At 43.0% G+C, this 19,249-nt stretch overlaps 1 protein-coding gene across 1 annotated transcript; it reads right to left on the bottom strand.

Annotated features, from left to right (window-relative positions):
- Positions 1-5,519: 5,519 nt before the first annotated feature.
- AGA (aspartylglucosaminidase) lies at positions 5,520-17,876 on the bottom strand. Its single transcript, XM_055416351.2, has 9 exons — positions 17,667-17,876; positions 15,123-15,276; positions 14,108-14,220; positions 12,223-12,335; positions 10,368-10,482; positions 9,658-9,733; positions 8,735-8,842; positions 7,893-8,026; positions 5,520-6,549 (listed from the first exon to the last, which is right to left on the bottom strand). The coding sequence occupies exons 1-9, from the start codon at positions 17,791-17,793 to the stop codon at positions 6,449-6,451; spliced, it is 1,041 nt and encodes a 346-aa protein (XP_055272326.2). The 5' UTR covers positions 17,794-17,876; the 3' UTR covers positions 5,520-6,448.
- Between the last annotated feature and the right edge of the window lie 1,373 nt (positions 17,877-19,249).

Here is a 19,249-nt window from a genome sequence, read left to right as displayed (position 1 = left end):
AGGTAAGAAGGGAAGAAGGTGAGGGAAGATTTTGAATTGGGCCAATACACACTCAGACAGTAGCCCAACAGGAAGAGGAGGAGAACATGGCGTCTGTGTGGCAGGGGGTGTCTGTGTGTGTGTTTATTCCTTCTCACTGGCTAATGAAATGATAATGAATTGTCTAGATCTGTAAGACGACAGAAGGAAACCCTTCAGGGGCTCTTGTGTTTGATGCCTTCTGTTGGTCTACCATGAAAGAATAGCTACAAGAATATTTTACAAGTGAAGTCCTCCAATCCCCTTCCTTCTTTCAACCAGTTTTGTCAGAATCATAACACAAATTATTCAGTTTTAAAAAGCAAAGCTGTTCAAGAATACGACTGCTAATGGAGCACTTGAAAGCCATCCTTGTTTTGACAAGCCTGGTTCAAATACTATTTGTGGGCACAAGAGCATGGTTTGTTTTTATCTGCATCCAGACAACTTATCCCAGGAAAAGTTTTGTGCATGATTTTTTAAAAGAAATACTGTCTGGAGTTTTGACAGTGTTCTCGGCTGATAATCCTTAACCAATTAAAGAGGACCCACCGGAGACCTTGTTCATAAAAGATTTACCAAAAAGTCACAGTGTAGTTGAATTCAAAATGAAGAGTGTAAAGATAAGTGAGCATTTCTGAATAATAACCTAGTCAGTAAAAGACAAAACATATCACTTCAAAATACAATGGAACAGCATTTAAAAAGATATCTTGGGAGACATTTCTCTGCCCTAACAACTCTTTAGAATAAACAGATTTCTTCAGGGTTACTTTGAAAGACAGAAAGCACTTAATAGGTAATTGGGTCGACAGTCGCCCTGTTTTGAGACAACACTCCAAGGATCTGTACATCTTGCCCCCAAGCAACAGCAACATTTTGATAATTTGAAAAACAGAAACGTTAGCTTGATTGTTTCTAGTCTAACTGGCTCTAGTCGAGGAGGACTCCAGTTTATTTATTTCTGAGGGGTATTGCATATCAAAGCTTGGAGTGACTCTATTTGCTGCCACTGATAACTATTCAGTTCTTAGTATATGATGTTACTTTTGCAGGATTTGATCATTTATGTTTATTTCTTCAGTTGGGGGCAGTGGCAGTAGGAAATGAGGTTTGTGACAGGAATTGAGATCCATAGAATCACAGGATATTGGTGCTGCTGGAAAGAGTGGGCAAGGGCCAGGAATTTAAAAATGTTTCGTTTCTGTTGTATGCCAGACACTGTGGTAGGTTCGTCATAGTTTATGAACAGCACATGTATTGATAGACGTAATTTGACAGATGTGGAAAAAGACTCGTCAAGGAATTTCTCCAATAGATAATGTGGTGGCAGAAAAACAATTGCAGTTTTGTTGTTGTTGTTCAGTTGCATTTATGGCTAGCAAACCCCAGTGTCGTGTTCTTTCTGATTCACAAGGCTAACTCCTCCGAGAGGAAACTTGGTATCCTCTGGCTCAGCGCTGCCATGTGGATTCTGAATCAGCAGGCCTAGGGTGGGGTCTGAGAACCTGCATTTTTAATTAGCTCCCAGATACTGCTGATTGCATTGGTTTGGCTTCCTGGTAAAAGGGTCTCCAATACAACACTGCTTTAGCATCATTAGAATCATTGTCTGACATTGCTTTTATTCTGAACTCTGGTTTAATTTTTAATCAGCCTTTATTACAATAAATGGAACAAGAGAGCAAGACAAGTGACACTGGTTTTATTTAGGAATGCAAAGAAGCCTTTTGACATTTATGGCATTTAAGGATTTTGCACAAGTTAGAAAGAAATGGAGACAGATTGCTAGCATTTGAAAGGAACCTTGTTTTTCCATATCTACTGCAATATCTGATTTTCTCATAATATCATGTGTTGCCATCCACATTCTAGAAACCAAATTTCAATTAAAAAGAATACATGAACAACCACATCTAATGCACAGCATAGAAAGGTCACAAGTTTAAATCAGCTGACCAATGCTTTAGTGCACTGTCCAGGCATTAGAACTGTATGACTTCCTGTCCCTTTAACTCAGACACAAATAGGTTGATAATGGCAGCTTTAACTTTCCCTGTTATATCCAAGTTGGATGTGGCAGTGATTTTATCCTTCAAGTGGCTATGCTTTTTCAAATACTGAAATATGGCACTTCTTTACTGGCTGACCCTGGATTATGTAAGAAAAGATTTATCTTATAGCACCTATGGGGCACAGGCAATTCGTAGACATGCAATTTTCATGGGCCTTGTCATCGTTTTAACTTCCTAAGGGTCAAATATATACACATAAATAGCATAATACTCAAGAAAACAAGCACAAATTTAAAGTGTCTTTTTAGAAGCACTTTTAAAGGTCTGCTGCTGCTGCTGCTGCTAAGTCGCCTCAGTCGTGTCCGACTCTGTGCAACCCCATAGACGGCAGCCCACCAGGCTCCGCCATCCCTGGGATTCTCCAGGCAAGAACACTGGAGTAGGTTGCCATTTCCTTCTCCAACGCATGAAAGTGAGAAGTGAAAGTGAAGTTGCCCAGTCGTGTCTTTAGTGACCCCATGGACTGCAGCCCACCAGGCTCCTCCATCCATGGGATTTTCCAGGCAAGAGTACTGGAGTGGGGTGCCATTGCCTTCTCTGACCACTTCCCTAAACATTGTCAAATACAGAACACTAACCCAGACAGACTGTATATTACCTTAAGCATAGTATCTGTATTTTTTATTTTTATAGAATAATATGAGCTTTCACCTCCACACTCATTGCTATAGCAATCACATCTCTAAATGTTATTTTCAATTTTATAGATTGACTTTACTATAAAATTAGATTATACTATGAATCGAAATCATTATATAATATTGTAACTTCAATGAGTCATTATATAAATTGAGCCAATGTATATAAGTATTTTTATAACAAATGTTTTCTTTACACTTTTTTCTTCAATTTTCTTACCCTATATAACATTTAAGATATTTTTAATAATCAGCTTTCAGAATTCTTGTGTCCCTCAAACTTAATTTTACTTTCAACTGTAATTGTTTTTTAAATTTATTTTTAATTTTTATAATTTTATCATTTTTGGCCACGCTAGGTCTTCATTGCTGCATGTGGGCTTTTTCTCTAGTTGTGGCAAGCAGGGTCTACTTTCTAGTTGTGGTGTGAGGGCTTCTCATTGTGGTAGCTTCTCTTGTTGAGGAGCATGGCATGTGGGCTCAGCAGTTGAAGGTTTTGATCTCTAGAGCACAGGCTCAGTAGTCGTGGCCCACAGTCTTAGTTGCTCTATGGCATGTGGGATCTTTCCAGATCAGGGAGCGAACCTATGTCTCCTGCATTGGCAGGTAGATTCTTTACCACTTTAAAGGTCTAGGAATCTTTTTTAAAAAAACCAATAAAATGACATAAATAGGTCTTGTTTTCATAATTAGCATCAGATTAAGATATGTCATCAGTTTTTATTCAAATGAAGTTAATTAAACTATTAAGATACTGAGTTCAATTATTTCCTCAGCTCCAATTTCAGTCACCAAGTATCAACTGTAATGACACTTTAATAAAAAGAACTTCTGTTTTTGAACTGTGGTGTTGGAGAGGACTCTTGAGAGTCCCTTGGACTGCCAGGAGATCCAACCAGTCCATCCTAAAGGAAATTAGTACTGGATATTCACTGGAAGGACTGATGCTAAAGCTGAAACTCCAAAACTTTGGCCACCTGATACGAAGAGCTGACTCATTTGAAAAGAACTGATGCAGGGAAAGATTGAGGGCAGGAGAAGGGGACGACAGAGGATGAGATGGTTGGATGGCATCACCGACTCAATGAACATGGGTTTGGGTGGACTCTGGAAATTGATGGACAGGGAGGCCTGGTGTGCTGCGATTCATGGGCTTGCAAAGAGTTGGACATGACAGAGTGACTGAACTGAAACAGAACTTCAACAATTAAAAATTATGAGCTTTAAAAGTATGTTACAGTCTATGTATGATATCTCAATTAAAAATGTCTGATGCTTATTTGCCTCTCGAAACCAAAAGGAATCATTTGAGTGCTGGTATTAGAAAAAGACCCCTTTTAATGTGCATATAGTGTACATGTCAGAGAAGGCAATGGCACCCCACTCCAGTACTCTCGCCTGGAAAATCCCATGGACAGAGGAGCCTGGTAGGCTGCAGTCCATGGGGTCACTAGCAGTCGGACACGGATGAGTGACTTCACTTTCACTTTCCTGCATTGGAGAAGGAAATGGCAGCCCACTCCAGTGTTCTTACCTGGAGAATCCCAGGGATGGGGGAGCCTGGTGGGCGGCCGTCTATGGGGTCGCACAGTCAGATGCGACTGAGCAGAAGCAGCCACAGCAGTGTCCGTGTACACATCTAACACCTTCAGGTCAGAGTTCTGCAAGAGTAAATCAGGATCAACTAATTTGCTAGGGAGTGACAGGCTGTGAAGATTTTCAAATTTATTTTTCTGGTGGTACATGTTTACCTAACATATTCAGTTCAGTTCAGTTCAGTCACTCAGTCGTGTCTGACTCTTTGCGACTCCATGAATCACAGCACGCCAGGCTTCCCTGTCTATCACCAACTCCCGGAGTTCACTCAAACTTAAGTCCATCGAGTCAGTGATGCCATCCAGCCATCTCATTCTCTGTCGTCCCCTTCTCCTCCCGCCTCCAGTCTCTCCCAGCATCAGTCTTTTCCAGTGAGTCAACTCGTCACCTGAAGTGGCCAAAGTATTGCAGTTTCAGCTTTAGCATCAGTCCTTCCAGTCAACACCCAGGATTGATCTCCTTTAGAATGGACTGGTTGGATCTCCTTGCAGACCAAGGGACTCTCAAGAGTCTTCTCCAGCACCACAGTTCAAAAGCATCAATTCTTTGGTGATCAGCTTTCTTCACAGTCCAACTCTCACATCCATACATGACCACTGGAAAAACCATAGCCTTGACTAGACAGACCTTTGTTGGCAAAGTAATGTCTCTACTTTTTAATATACTATCCAGGCTGGTCATGACTTTCCTTCCAAAGAGTAAGCGTCTTTTAATTTCATGGCTGCAATCAGCATCCACAGTGATTTTGGAGCCCAAAAAAATAAAGTCTGACACTGTTTCCCCATCTATTTCCCATGAAGTGATGGGACCAGATGCCATGATCTTAGTTTTCTGAATGTTGAGCTTCAAGCCAACCTTTTCACTCTCCTGTCTCACTTTCACACCTCATGGGAACCCACAAAAGTAAGACTTTCCCTGCTGCTCTGAGTGTGAGGCTGCAGGATTATTTCCTTACTGGTTTTCAGGCCTCCATCGGCAGCTGCTGAGTCCAGCTTTCAAGTTCCTCTTTGTGAAGACAGACTGGATGGGCCAGAGAGGAGGGCGTCTGTGAGGAGGCACCCCAGTCAGGATACGTGGTGAGGTCTGAGCACAGGTGACCTGAGAGCATTCTCAAACTGCAGCTTTCCAGCCCTCACTTACAAAGACCATGAGATATTAAGATGAGTGTAGGAAAAAAACAGAGTAGATACACTGAAGGTGGGGACAATATTGTACATACTGCTTTATTAATGACTCCTGATGTACAAGGTCATGAAGGCAGAGACGATAATGAGCACACACATGTACAGTTCAGGATGGCTGTCCACAGACGGCTGACCGAGTGCTCAGGAAAGCAAGGCAGACAAGAGCCACCGACTCATTGCTAGGCTCTGCACAGGAGATTCATAAAACCACAGAACAGATCAAGTTCCCTAAATCACCTTGCAGAAGAAATTATCAGTACTAAATACTTGTAACTAAAAGTTTATAGAGATTTTTGTGGCGAACAAACCCTTACAGGTTGAGAGCTCCATTAGGGGAAAAAGTACAAGAAAATCAACATGGCTGCTCACCAGAAGATGCCCACACTAATACATGCAAAACACAATGCACCTTTAACATTTAACAGCATTCTTTCCTCTTCAGGCTACAAGACCATATTATGTAAAACTGATAGTAAGTCATTAAAAGACATACTACTGCAAAGTACTGAAATTCAATTAGAGCATATCATGGTGGGACTCATCATTACTCTTCCTTTGGGTCTAAATATCTTGGCTACTTTACCTATTTAAGTATCCAAATACAGATTATGTTTTGTGCCTTTACTGTATTACTATGGAAATAAATCCCCAAAGTAGAAATTTCTTGAAACACTGAGCAGAAATCCAGAGATCACTTAAAATTAAACATATACAAAATACACACATACATATTCATTTTCAGGGGATATATAAAGCTTAAGTAAAAACAAAATTTTTTTTCACATATAAAAAGTGAAAATGCTGTTTCAGCATAAAATTTATTTTTGTGCTTATTTTACAGAGTTTAGAATACATGAGGCACATTATTCGATGACAGTGAGTAGTCTTTTCAGCTTCTGTTTCTTCTTTAAATATAGATGCTGACAGAAAAGATGGATTAGATGCAGTCTACTTTTTCCTCAGTTGGCTCACTTTTTAGAGGATTATAAACCATGAACTGAAACTGAGTAAATGTTGAAAGTTTATTGCACGCAGCTCCTGGGGCCAAGAAGAGAGAGAGCCGTTTGGTTAAATGCAGAATGCACGTGTTTACAACCAGAACAGACACCGCTTTGGACACTGGCCACTGTGTACCTGCTGTCCAGGCAGGCCCTACCAGTGTGCGTGTGTCTACCTTACTGCCTGTCAGCTGACAGCCCACAGACCTCATAATAAAGGCTGATGTTTTGCTCCTATACATGTGCAGTCATTGCTACCATTATTTTAAAGTTTTCATACCCTTTTTGTAGCAGAAGAAAATTTTCAGGTACATTTAATAGTCACTGGGCCACTCCCTGTATCCATCCATAATCCTCCCCTCCCGAGGCTCCCTGTTCGTTTCTGCTCTTCTTTGCCCATGGGTGTGGAGGCTAATTTGTCAAGATGGTCTCTGTCAGACAACAGTGACTTCTTCCCCGGCCCAGACACCTGGAGGGCATCTTTTTAATGCCACTACTTTTAGCATAAGGACCTGGTCAATTTAAAATTCATCTACAATTATATAATTATCATTTTTACATCCTGTTAAACGCAACTTTGAGCTTTCTAAGGTTTATTTCCTAAGAGGGAATCGATGAAATGGACTTATTTTAGACATAAAGCCTTCTCCCCCATAACTTATATTGACTTTTGCATTTTAGTACTTAAAAAAGCATAAGGAATTCCTCCACCAAGTTTCCAAATACCGAACTGTGGGAAGTAAGAGATCAAAGCACAATAATAAGCAGTCTAACCTAATAAGTTGTATTGATCAGTAGGCCGTGTTATCTTCCCCATCTGAAATCTCACTAATGAGGAGCGGCCGTGGTTGATCTTGAAGTGTTTTGAAACTGTGATAGGCTCACATGGAAAGTAAATGAAGCAAACGGTATGCCTCAAATACAGTGCAAAAATAATTCCACTAACGCCTTTAGTTTACGAATTGCTAATACGTTGTTCTGTACCTGGGAACCCTGAGATCTAAATGACTGAGACCTTTAAATAATGAACGGAAAAGAAGCAGGGAAGATCATTTATCCCTACCCACTTCTAACAAATAAAGGCATTTGACTAGATTAGCGCATCTTAGCATGCACTTGAGCTGAAGCTAAACTTTCCTTTGCACAGATGTCAAGGCCGCGAGCTAAAACCCAAAGACTGGATCCCAACCACTGCCAGGCAACCAAGGAGGGTTCAGGCGCATTTTAACCCTTTGGGGGTCTTGACACATCACCAGTGAACATCTACTCGGTATGGCCCTGGTTTCTGCTGCAGAGGAGTAAAATTCCTCACAGCGTTGAAAAGCCTCTGTCCTCATCAACATTTGCAGGTCCACACAAATATGATTTTCAAATCAAACCCACCATAACTTCCGGTCACGTTGGCACATATCACAGCCCCAAAGAATGTGGGAAAATACTTCTGGATTCTTGAGATCACTTTTTCACACGCTGTGGTTGGATTTTCTCCTCTTCTCATATATTCTACAGCTTGATAGCTGATTTAAACAGAGGCAAAACTTTAGTATCACAGAATAAACAAACTCCAAAGTTTGGTTACTTGAGGTTCCACGTGTACAATGAACGAAACTGTCACATTCAATACAATGCAGATAGGTGAACAGAGGCCCCTAAGTTCTGTGGCAATATCAACAGGAAAGGAAGTAATCTTGATACCATTTCTGTCTTTTCAGCTCACCCACCCACTCATTTCAGATAAGAAGTAATGTATTTGGCTTTGGCTGAATAACTGTTATTTAGTAATAACAGCCTAAAGTCAGAAATATACAGTATAGTTTCTTTAAGTAAGAAACAAGGCTACTGTCACTGGGGAGAAACACTAGGCATGAACAAAACCCCTAACTGTAAGGGCTATCTTTCGGTCATTAATGTATGTACTGACTCCATTTCCTATTTTTGTTGTCAGTTTTCACGTTTTCTCAGGGGCCCTACACTTTATTTAAATAGATCCTAAATATTCTCATCTGTGCGGCGCAGTGAGCCGTAATATTCCATTTCAGAGAACTATGACTGCTTCATTTGAATTGACTGCGACTGTTAAAAGTGATAGTGTGAAGAGTTGGTAGGCAGGGTTTCCAAAACGTTCTGCCACAGTTTGGGCCATGTGGCACAGACAGTTACGTTCTATCCTGACACATGGCATCGGCACCCCACTCTCTGGAGTCAGATGGAGGAGGGGGACACACCTTGGGACGAAGCGCATCAGGATGTCCCCGTCGCCCGTGGCTGCCGCAGCCCCCACCATGTCATCAGCGTAGGCCCCTGACCCAGGTATCGGTGAGTCTCCTATTCGGCTTTGGGAGGGCACAACATGGTCATTCAGGGTGCAGAAAACTCTCTTAGATGTTTCTGCTTAGTCACTGACTATCATTTCTAGTAAATTCTTCATCGGAATACAGACAAACAAGATTTTCCTTAGTTTTTCCACTTGGGTTTTCACAAGCCTGCACTCCTTACACAGGGATCAGACAGCAGCCCGTCACATGCAGGACTGCACAGGTTCATGGAGTCTGTCCCACCACCACCACCCTGCACTGTCTCACGCTAGATCGTCTCAACAGGTCCCAACTGCTTTTCCTCATCCACAATCTGTTCCTGCGTTCCAACCCACATGCCAGCATTTCAGCAAGCTTTTCCTTGTGTTAATAATAAACCTTCCATGCTTTTCTGCTACTTTGAAATAAAAGTCCAGGAATCCTTAAAGACCACCTCAAGTCCGGCTCTGGTCTTCCTTCCCTGCCCTTGACAGATGTGCAGTTTTGCTCTAGCCATCCTGAGCCCTGAACCCGGGCATGTGCTGCTTCGGGTCGGCTCGGGCCGTGGCCTGGATGTCCCCATTCGCTGGCTCAGGCTCAGGGTCCGTGCCGGGCTTCTCTCTCTGGCCTCCCTGACTATCCCGGCCTAATCTGATCACCCCTGAACTCTGCAGCCCTGGCTGAGACCCCTTCTCCTTTGCACTTAGCAGCTATTCATGTTTCTTCTTTCACAGTGAACTCAGCTGTGAGGGCAGGGCTGTGCTCTTAACACTCTTCATCCCCCAAGGCACCTAGGACATATTGGCTGACACTCAATACATATTTTCGAGATCTGTTCTTTTAGGAACACTAACCCAGGTATTTTGAATTTTATACCATTTGTAGATGTACCAGCAGCAATATTTCCCATCTTATGGATGACGACCATGCCTAGAAATTTAAAAAATAATATATCATTGTAGGTATCAACTCTACAGTGTACCACAAATAAAACCAAATAATTGAGCAATTGGCAATATAAACATCCTCTTCCATTAATTTCAGGTGGAAGACAATAGGAATCTTGGGGATTCTGAAAATTACACCAGTGGTATATAACCTGTGTGTTTTGATGACCTGGTTTCATGGCATCGTTTTGTAGGCATCCCATTTCCTCACTTCAGACTGATCACTTTTCAGTGTCTCTTAAACGGTTATGCCAAAGAGAAATCATTGCTGAAGACTAATAGAAACTTCCAACATTACTGGAAATGACTGGAGAGATCATTTGAATGTGGCAAACATAAAATTATTAAAGAACTAAACATCAAACAAAAATTTAAAAATCATCAAGTGAATGATCATCAGATTTTTGTATAAGGTAACTGACCAAAATGCATACAGATGATATGAAAAGAATGTGTGTGTATGCATATGTGTATATGTATGTTTTTGTTTTCCTTACTTGGCAGTTAATCAAAATCACCTTCTGGTTCATGAATAAGAATAAAGAAGTTTAAAACTACAAGGAAGCAATTAAAAATGGCTGACTATAACCATAAAAACTGTAGAGAAGACAGATTACCAATAGTATCGTGACTGTAACTGTGTGCTGTGTCTTCGTAGGTGATGCCATCTCGTTTTAAGATAGCAGGTGGTTTGTAGGGTCCACAGTATTTTGAAGAATCTGGTATAACATTCTGTAAATAATATTTAAGTTTTATATTTTTAGAAAGGGTGATTTTAGAAATCAGCAAGTGGTTATGCACAATCACTAAACATTAGCAAGAAACCAAAAGGACATCTGGTAACTGAAAGGTAAGAATCAAAAGCCAAAGGTTAGCTAAGTCTTATGTGAACAGATGGATATAATTTTGCTAACTACCTAGTCGAATCTCAGAATTACCCAATATGGACTAGACAGCTATAATGTCTGGAAGAGATCCCTACTTTTTCTCTGTATATGCAAAATGTCTCAGCACAATGGCAAATATAAAGATTTTCTTTTTTAGATTAGATATGATTTTTAAGATTGGATTTTCTTTTTCTTTTTGGATTCCTTAAAGAAATCAGATATACAACCTGATTTTTTCAATTTTAGAATCTGTTCCCTGGCCAAGGAATAGTTATTCTGAGACTTAAAGCAAAATCTATTTTAAAACCTTCCAATTTTCAAAGCTAGGTTCATGTGAGCATATTCTAAGTTGTACTCTCAGATTCTTTTATGAATCTTAGAGGCTCAAGAAAATAATCCAAATTCATAAATTCAGCTTGTGGACCTGGATTTGTATTAAAGCAAGAAGCCTACAACTCATGTCTTATCCATTTGTGCACAGGGTGCCTCCCATGACCTGGTGTCAGGCAGTGGTCTCTTTCAAGAGACTCCCTGGTTACTCAAAGGTAATCAGAATTTGGTGAAGAAGCAGATGCGAGATCAAGGTACTCCAGAGAAGGGCTCTGCTGGGAAAGAAAAACCGAGTTAGGCTAAAGTCCTGGTGGCCCAGACCGTAAAGAATCCGCCTGCAAGGCAGGAGACAAAGGTTCAATCACTAGGTCGGGAAGATCCCCTACAGAAGGGAATGGCTACCCACTCCAGTAATCCTGCCTGGAGAACCGCATGGACGAGGAGCCCGGTGGGCTACAACCCATGGGGTCACTAGGAGTCGGACACAACTGAGGAATAACACTTTCTTTGCTTTCCCACTGATTTACAGACAAATTATCTTTCTAGTAACAGACACCTAATAGTATAAATCTTCAAGGTGAATAAGGGCAAAACATAGAGTATACTTTACATAGATAAACTGTTAAGAAATACTTTAGATTAATGGTTTCCAAACTTTGGGTTTTTAACACATGGAACCTTTTGCTACAAAGAAACAGACAGCAGTTGCAGTGAGGCAGCCCCTTACACCCAGAGAAGGCAATGGCAAGCCCCTCCAGTACTCTTGCCTAGAAAATCACATGGACAGACGAGCCTGGTGGGCTGCAGTCCATGGGGTCGCTACTAGTCGGACACGACTGAGCGACTTCACTTTCACTTTTCACTTTCACACACTGGGGAAGGAAATGGCAACCCACTCCGGTATTCTTGCCTGGAGAATCCCAGGGACGGGGGAGCCTGGTCGGCTGCCGTCTATGGGGTCACACAGAGTTGGACAAGACTGAAGCGACTTAGCAGCAGCAGCAGCCCCTTACACCACAGCAGGAAACTTTTAAGTCTGAAGCCACTGCCAGGGGCCAGGAACTCCCCACTGGGGATGTGGATTGGATGCAGTTAGGGAGCTTTCGAGACCACCTGTGCCCAGAGCTGGCTTCAATCTTTGGTTCCAATGAGCAACCAGGGGTGCTAACTCACACTGCAGGCAACAGGTGGACCTAGAGTGGAAGGACTGTAACTCAATATTTTCAAATAACTTTAAAGAATCACGTATACGTACCTTCCAGTAATTTGGTTGGCAATTCCGAGCAAGCCAGTCTGAATGAAGAGCCTGAGAAACGTTGGTAGATAAATCCTCATTGATAAAGCCCATGCTTTCGGCAAACTTGGTGGCTGGAGATTGGGAACAAAAATGTAAATGTGTTAAGTGTCTTCTTTTAAATAAAATGTATGTACAGCAAGTGCTGTGGGACAACTGTCTCCTTTGTGGAGCACAACAATCCTGGGGGGAAACACAGACGGTCCAGGGAGTATTCAGACTCAAGGAGCGCTGTGTGCATTGGATTCCAGGTCTCCACTTCCTACGTCCTTCCTGACGCTCATCTACTGACACCCTGGTGATGTGTGTGAGGACAGTTCTCCTTTCCCTCCAGATCTCGCTCCTTCTGCTTTACAAAAGGAAAGGGACTCTCTGGAACAACAGTGACTCTGTGGCTCTAACTGGGGTGCAGTGCCTGGCATGTAAACGCTGAGATCAACAAAGGCACCACTGATTCCATGCAGGAGTAACAGCTCCTGGCTTTGTCGGGTAGCTTTCCATTCTGAATGTCAACAAAACTGAAGGATGCCTCCTGGAGTTGTTCACTACATCATTAAACTATGTAGCAAATGTGATTTTTGATTATAGATCACGGTATGATTTTTAGTATATACCTAGGAAGGTGTTCACTGAGAAGGCGATGGCACCCCACTCCAGTACTCTTGCCTGGAGGATCCCATGGATGGAGGAGCCTGGAAGGCTGCAGTCCATGGGGTCGCTGAGGGTTGGACACGACTGAGCGACTTCACTTTTACTTTTCATTTTCATGCACTGGAGAAGGAAACGGCAACCCACTCCAGTGTTCTTGCCTGGAGAATCCCAGGGACGGGGGAGCCTGGTGGGCTGCCGTCTATGGGGTCGCACAGAGTTGGAGACGACTGAAGTGACTTAGCAGCAGCAGGAAGGTGTTCAAGGAAGTACCACTCTTGTAGCAAAACTCCTTCTGTTCCCAACTTCTGTCATCATATGTCTCTCAGGTCTCATACCCATAAAAACGTAACACAAGAAGAGAAATGATGCTGAATCCTTGTTCCCCTCCAGTAATTACTCACTTATTGATAATAAACTGATTTCTAAACAATCCTCCATTAAGGATGAAGATTGCTGCTGACTGCAGCCATGAAATTAAAAAACGCATACTCCTTGGAAGGAAAGTTATGACCAACCTAGACAGCATATTAAAAAGCAGAGACATTACTTTGCCAACAAAGGTCCGTCTAGTCAAGGCTATGGTTTTTCCAGTGGTTACGTATGGATGTGAGAGTTGGACAGTGAAGAAAGCTGATCACTGAAGAATTGATGCTTTTGAACTGTGGTGTTGGAGAAGACTCTTGAGAGTCCCTTGGACTGCAGGATCCAACCAGCCCATTCTAAAGGAGCTCAATCCTGGGTGTTCATTGGAAGGACTGATGCTAAAGCTGAAACTCCAATACTTTGGCCACCTCATGTGAAGAGTTGACTCACTGGAATAGAGTCTGATGCTGGGAGGGATTGGGGGCGGGAGGAGAAGGGGACGACAGAGAATGAGATGGCTGGATGGCATCACCAACTCGATGGACCTGAGTTTGAGTGAACTCCAGGAGTTGGTGATGGACAGGGAGGCCTGGTGTGCTGTGATTCATGGGGTCGCAAAGAGTCGGACACGACTGAGCGACTGAACTGAACTGAAAGATGAAGAAAGTATGATTTAGAAGTTAAGGAGATGTTAAACAGATGTTATGTGAAACAGCTGGACTTTGAACTTAGGTCTGCTTTTATGCACTATTTTATACTGAGCCCTTTTTTTCATTTTTCAGAGTGAAGACTACAGCCAAAGACAACATAATGGAACACAGCCGAAACACACCTGCCTCTCCCGCTAACAGCGTGTGTGTCGTGTGTTCCAGGACTTTGCGTGCCACGCCGATGGCGTTTTTAATTCGTCTAAGATCTCCCACTGCTCCCACGTTCATGGTAGTGCTGCCAGAAACAAGCGCGGTAAGATTAATTCAGGTATTTTCATATGTTCACAAGTTTCTTACTTCAACCTATAGTGTTTTGTAGGATTAAACTCCACCATCTTACCACAGAAGTGACCACACATTCACAAAGTTTATACAAATTCCCACATTCAGACATTTAAGGAAAAAAACACCAGAAAATCAATTAGCCATATATTCCCAAAGCACTGGCCTTCTCAGTTTCCCACCACTTTGGCTTTTGAAAGGGCCTTTAAGGCTTCAGGTCAGGCAAACAACAGGGTTTGTGGCTGGCAGGAAAACAATGGTTTCCCAGGTACACGTTTTTGTACTTTAAGGTTCTCTCTGTTCTAAGGAGACCAACCTACCTCCATGTGATATTTCTATTATGATAATGATTTTTCTTTTAAAAAAAAATTTAAATTGAGCTGTAGTTAATTTACAATGTTGTGTTAGTTTCAGGTGTACAGTAGTGATTTGGATTCTTTTCCATTATAGATTATTACAAGATATTAAGTACAGGTTATATCAAAACATATCAAAACGTATACATTGTGGGTGGAGGGATAAATTGGGAGATTGAGACTGACATATACACACTACTATATATAAAATAAACAGCAAGGACATACTGTATAGCACAGGGGACTCTACTCGGGAGAGAGCAATGGCCTAAATGGGAAAAGAATACAAAGGAATGTGTGTAACTGATTCGCTTTGCGGCACTCCTGAAACTAACACACTGCATATCAACTACACTCCAATAAAAACATTAAAAAAAGAATAAACACTATATATTTGTGCATCTTGCTTTGGGTATAAGACTAACCAACTGCAAACGTAACTCAACCTGCAGCAAAGCCGCGGAGAGAAACACGGGCTCTGCGTGCGGGTCGTCCCTACCCGTCCATGATCATGGCGTCCAGCGTGGTCTCCGCGGACTCGTCCGGGCTGCCCCCGAAGCCCACGCTGCCGTCGCACTGCAGCCGCTCGCAGGTCGCACAGCCGTTCTCAACCGCGTCCAGGGCCGAACCTCCGGCCGCCAATGTCTTCCACGCTGGGAATCAAACCCCAATAGTGCTTGTGTAGATACTGATTTCCTTTTCCATGCCAAAGGCAACAGACCAAAAATGGCACGAAAATGCCTATTTTAAAAATTGTTTGCACATTTACTCCAGTTAAGTTGAAATTTTCGTTTATCAAGTCCTACAAAGAAGTCAGAATGATATAGACAGAACTATATAAGACAGCTGCTGCTGCTGCTGCTGCTAAGTCACTTCAGTCGTGTCCGACTCTGTGCGACCCCATAGACAGCAGCCCACCAGGCTCCCCCATCCCTGGGATTCTCCAGGCTACTTACCATGAAAAATCCAAAGGCTTCGGCTACTGATGCAAAGTGAGGGTTTTTTCACTTATTAGTACCCATTTCTACTACGTGTGTGAAAAAACAATACTTATATAATTCTGGGCTGTGTAGCCCTGAGTTAGTAACTTATCCTCTCCGGATCTGTTTTCTGCTATTTAAAATGGGGATACTAATTACACAGTACCTGAATTAACGGATTAATCCACCTGAGCCCACATTGGATTATCTGCTGTTCCTGCTGCTGCTGCTAAGTCACTTCAGTCGTGTCCGACTGTGTGTGGCCCCATAGATGGAAGCCCACCAGGCTCCCCTGTCCCTGGGATTCTCCAGGCAAGAACACTGGAGTGGGTTGCCATTTCCTTCTCCAATGTGTGAAAGTGAAAGTGAAGTCGCTCAGTCGTGTCCGACCCCTAGCGACCCCATGGACTGCAGCCCACCAGGCTCCTCCATAAATGGGATTTTCCAGGCAAGAGTACTGGAGTGGCTTGCCATTGCCTTCTCCGTATCTGCTGTTATGGTACTGTTATGGACATTTGCTGTGATAGAGGCTACTTAAGTAGGTATATTTTTATTTAAAATATTAGGTATATTTTAAATAAGCTGATGATGTAGAAAAAAATCTTATGATGCTATATCATGAATTTTCAACTTGCCTTTTGTAAGTTTTAAAACCTTTTGTAAATTTTAAAACCGAAGGAGAGAAATACCATGTTAAATACTTATTTTGGCTCCAGTGGCCATGCTTCATAACACTGAACTATGTTCTCCAGAGCCCCACACACGGAAAAGGGGAAGAAGAAAAAAGGTCTTCAATAGTCAATTTCTTTACTAATAAAAACAGAATTCCTTAACAGGTTGGTGCTACTATTTGTAAATAATTCAAGTATTACTACTGAAAGAACAAGCTTCAAAGTACATTTAGAGAAGTTTCCCCCTTGAATTCAGGCAACATAGAGAACTGTCTGCTGCCTGGGGCCCTGAACTTTCTTTTCTGTCTCCTTGTCGCTGGGAATTTCTTGCAGGCTGTTTACCCATTCTCTGAATCATACGCACTGCCTGTAACATACAAACTTAACGCCATCAAATGCTAAAGCCAGTTCAGCACCAGAAAATTCTATTAGTAGTTCTTGCCTGGAGAATCCCAGGGACGGGGGAGCCTAGTGGGCTGCCCTCTATGGGGTCGCACAGAGTCGGGCACGACTGAAGCGACGAAGCAGCAGCAGCAGCAGCCTCAGACTGGGGAGAGGAGTAGGAGTAGAAGAAACTCCTGGGGCAGTACGAGTTGAAATGAATGGAACTTAGTAAGAAAATGACAGAACCATGATATGTACAGGATGTTACCAAAGCACATGACAGGCACCTGACTCAGACTGGTCTGAGGGTGCTAAATGAGGGAAGGCTTCCTGGAGGAGGTGATATCTTAGTTTGGTCATTCTCAGTCCCAGCCGGCTGCAAATCAACATCACTTAAGCAGCTTGAAAAAAAAAGTTTCCGTTCAAGCAGGGGAATGAAAACCTCAGGAGTGGGGCCCAGGCACGTGTATTTTTTGAGAAGTTCTGAGGATGACAATGTATAACGAAGACTGGTACCCCGTATTTCTGGTGACACACACGGCATGTCAGCATGCAGCACATAAAGTAAAGGTGAAGAGACGATGCTTTATTTGGGAACCTGGTCGTTTGCCAAGCTTAAGTAGAGAGTTCCTGCGGACAGTCAGGGTTTAGAAAGCAGAGGTGCTGGGGCAGAACGGAGACACAAGCCCAGAAAAGATGATAAAAGGCAAACGAAGGTTCAGGGGCCCCTGGAAGTCTGAGCAGAGCCGTAAGTGCCGTAGGTCAGGGTGGAAAATAGTGACCGGCGTCCGAACAGGAGTCACCCCACCGCTGAGGACCTAAAATGCAGCTGTGGAGGGGAGGAGGGTGCGGCGCGGGAAGCGGCGCGGGGGGTGCGGGAGAAGCCGGAGGGGCGGCTGCGGAAGGTCGGCCGGCTCCCGGCCCCCGGCTCCCGGCCCTGGGCCCAGGGGCGGCCCGCCCGCCCGCCCCGCGAGCTCGCGCAGCGCAGCCCCCGGCTCGGCCCCGCACCTGCCACTGTTGCATTCCTGAAAGGCCAAGTGTTGAGGATCAAGGGCAGCTGGCCGAAGCTGCGCGCCGGGGCTGGGCCGAGCAGCAGCAGCAGCAACGGCAGGAAGAGGCCCGGCTTCCGCGCCATAGCTACGCGCCCAGACCGCCGCCGCCAGAGGTCACGGCCGCCGCGAACCCGCGGCCCGTGAACCCGGAACTCGTGGTCCCGGCGCCCCGCCCATCGCCCCGCCCCGCCCACTCCCTTGGGGCGAGGGCCCAGCTCCTCAATTCTCGCGGGACGTGGTTTCCGCGGCCCCGTGGGAGTTTTCAGGTCACCCGGGTGTTGTGGGTTGGTGCTAGCGTCTTTCTGAGGTCTTTTATTTTTTTGTAAACTATTCAACCAAAAATTAGTATGAAATTGTTCGGCTTTGGCTTACACGATCCTGGGAACTTTTAAATTTGATTTCGTTAGTCAAAGTTGGTCAATATGTGAAATTTACAGTGTGCTCGGTGCGGTTCCTGGACGCAGATAACGGGGTTGGTTACTGAGTGTTAGGTGAGCCGCGCTCGCCTCTAAACCAGCTTTATTTTAGATTTCTCCCACCCTACCTGCAGTCGTCTCTCCGCTGCAGTTTTTGTAGGACGTCCTCTGGTTATAAATCCCTGAGGTGAAAGAAATGGGAGAAACTGGAGAAGCGGAAATTAACAGCTCGCTGAGGTGTGCTTTGTTGTACCTCTAGGGCGAGAAGCTACCTCTATTCATTTCTGCTTGTGCCTGGCAACATTAAGTGCTTAATAAATGTTTGAATGCAAGCAGAATGGAGACTTTACCTTGTTGAAAGATGAACTGAAGTGCATTAACGATTCTGGGAACTATTACTAAGTAGACGTACCGTAAAACATAATTCTCGTTGAGCGTTCATTTAAAGCCTTTTATGTGTATCTAATTTACTTCTTAACAATTAGATTTGCTTTTGAAAATTTCATGAAACATTAAACAGCTAATCATTTTAAGTTTTTCTTGCTGACAAATTCTGCAACTGAGGGAAGGAGCTTCTTTGACTTTGTAAACCGAGGTAGAATTAAAAATACTCTGTTTAATGCTAATAGCTTCAAAGATTGACCAGTTCTAATTAAGTAAACAAACAAATTAGGTTTTATTTATGAAGATTATCCTAGATCACATGAACTTGAAAAACAGGTTAGTTTCTATATTTCTGTGAGTATACTTTATTTACTGTTTGCCTTCAAACCAATTAAAATAGAGCTCTTTACAAATTAATAGTGCCAATACTACTGGGAAGCTTAAAAAAATCATACAACTATAACACACATAGATACTATAAACGTACAGACAGAAGCAAACAGTTTTTATAGCTTTTGTTTTAAAATTTTAGCCATGAGACGGGTATGATAATGCAAAACCCACTAGCTTATAAAAGATCATTGTGTTTCTGGCAGACGGAACAAGTTAAGGTTACCTCTTCAGATAGCTTTTTACTAATATTTATGAAAGAGACTTAAGATTTTTCTTAGGCCTGGATTGCAGAATAGCCTTTTTCTCTCTGTCTCTCCTCATAAGAAATACCTTGGTTTCTAGAGAA

The sequence above is a fragment of the Moschus berezovskii genome, chromosome 26 (assembly GCF_049115385.1).
Source record: "Moschus berezovskii isolate FMDL1 chromosome 26, NW_MosBer_1.0, whole genome shotgun sequence".
Lineage (NCBI taxonomy): Eukaryota > Metazoa > Chordata > Mammalia > Artiodactyla > Moschidae > Moschus > Moschus berezovskii.
This window is presented reverse-complemented; position numbering and strand designations above follow the sequence as displayed.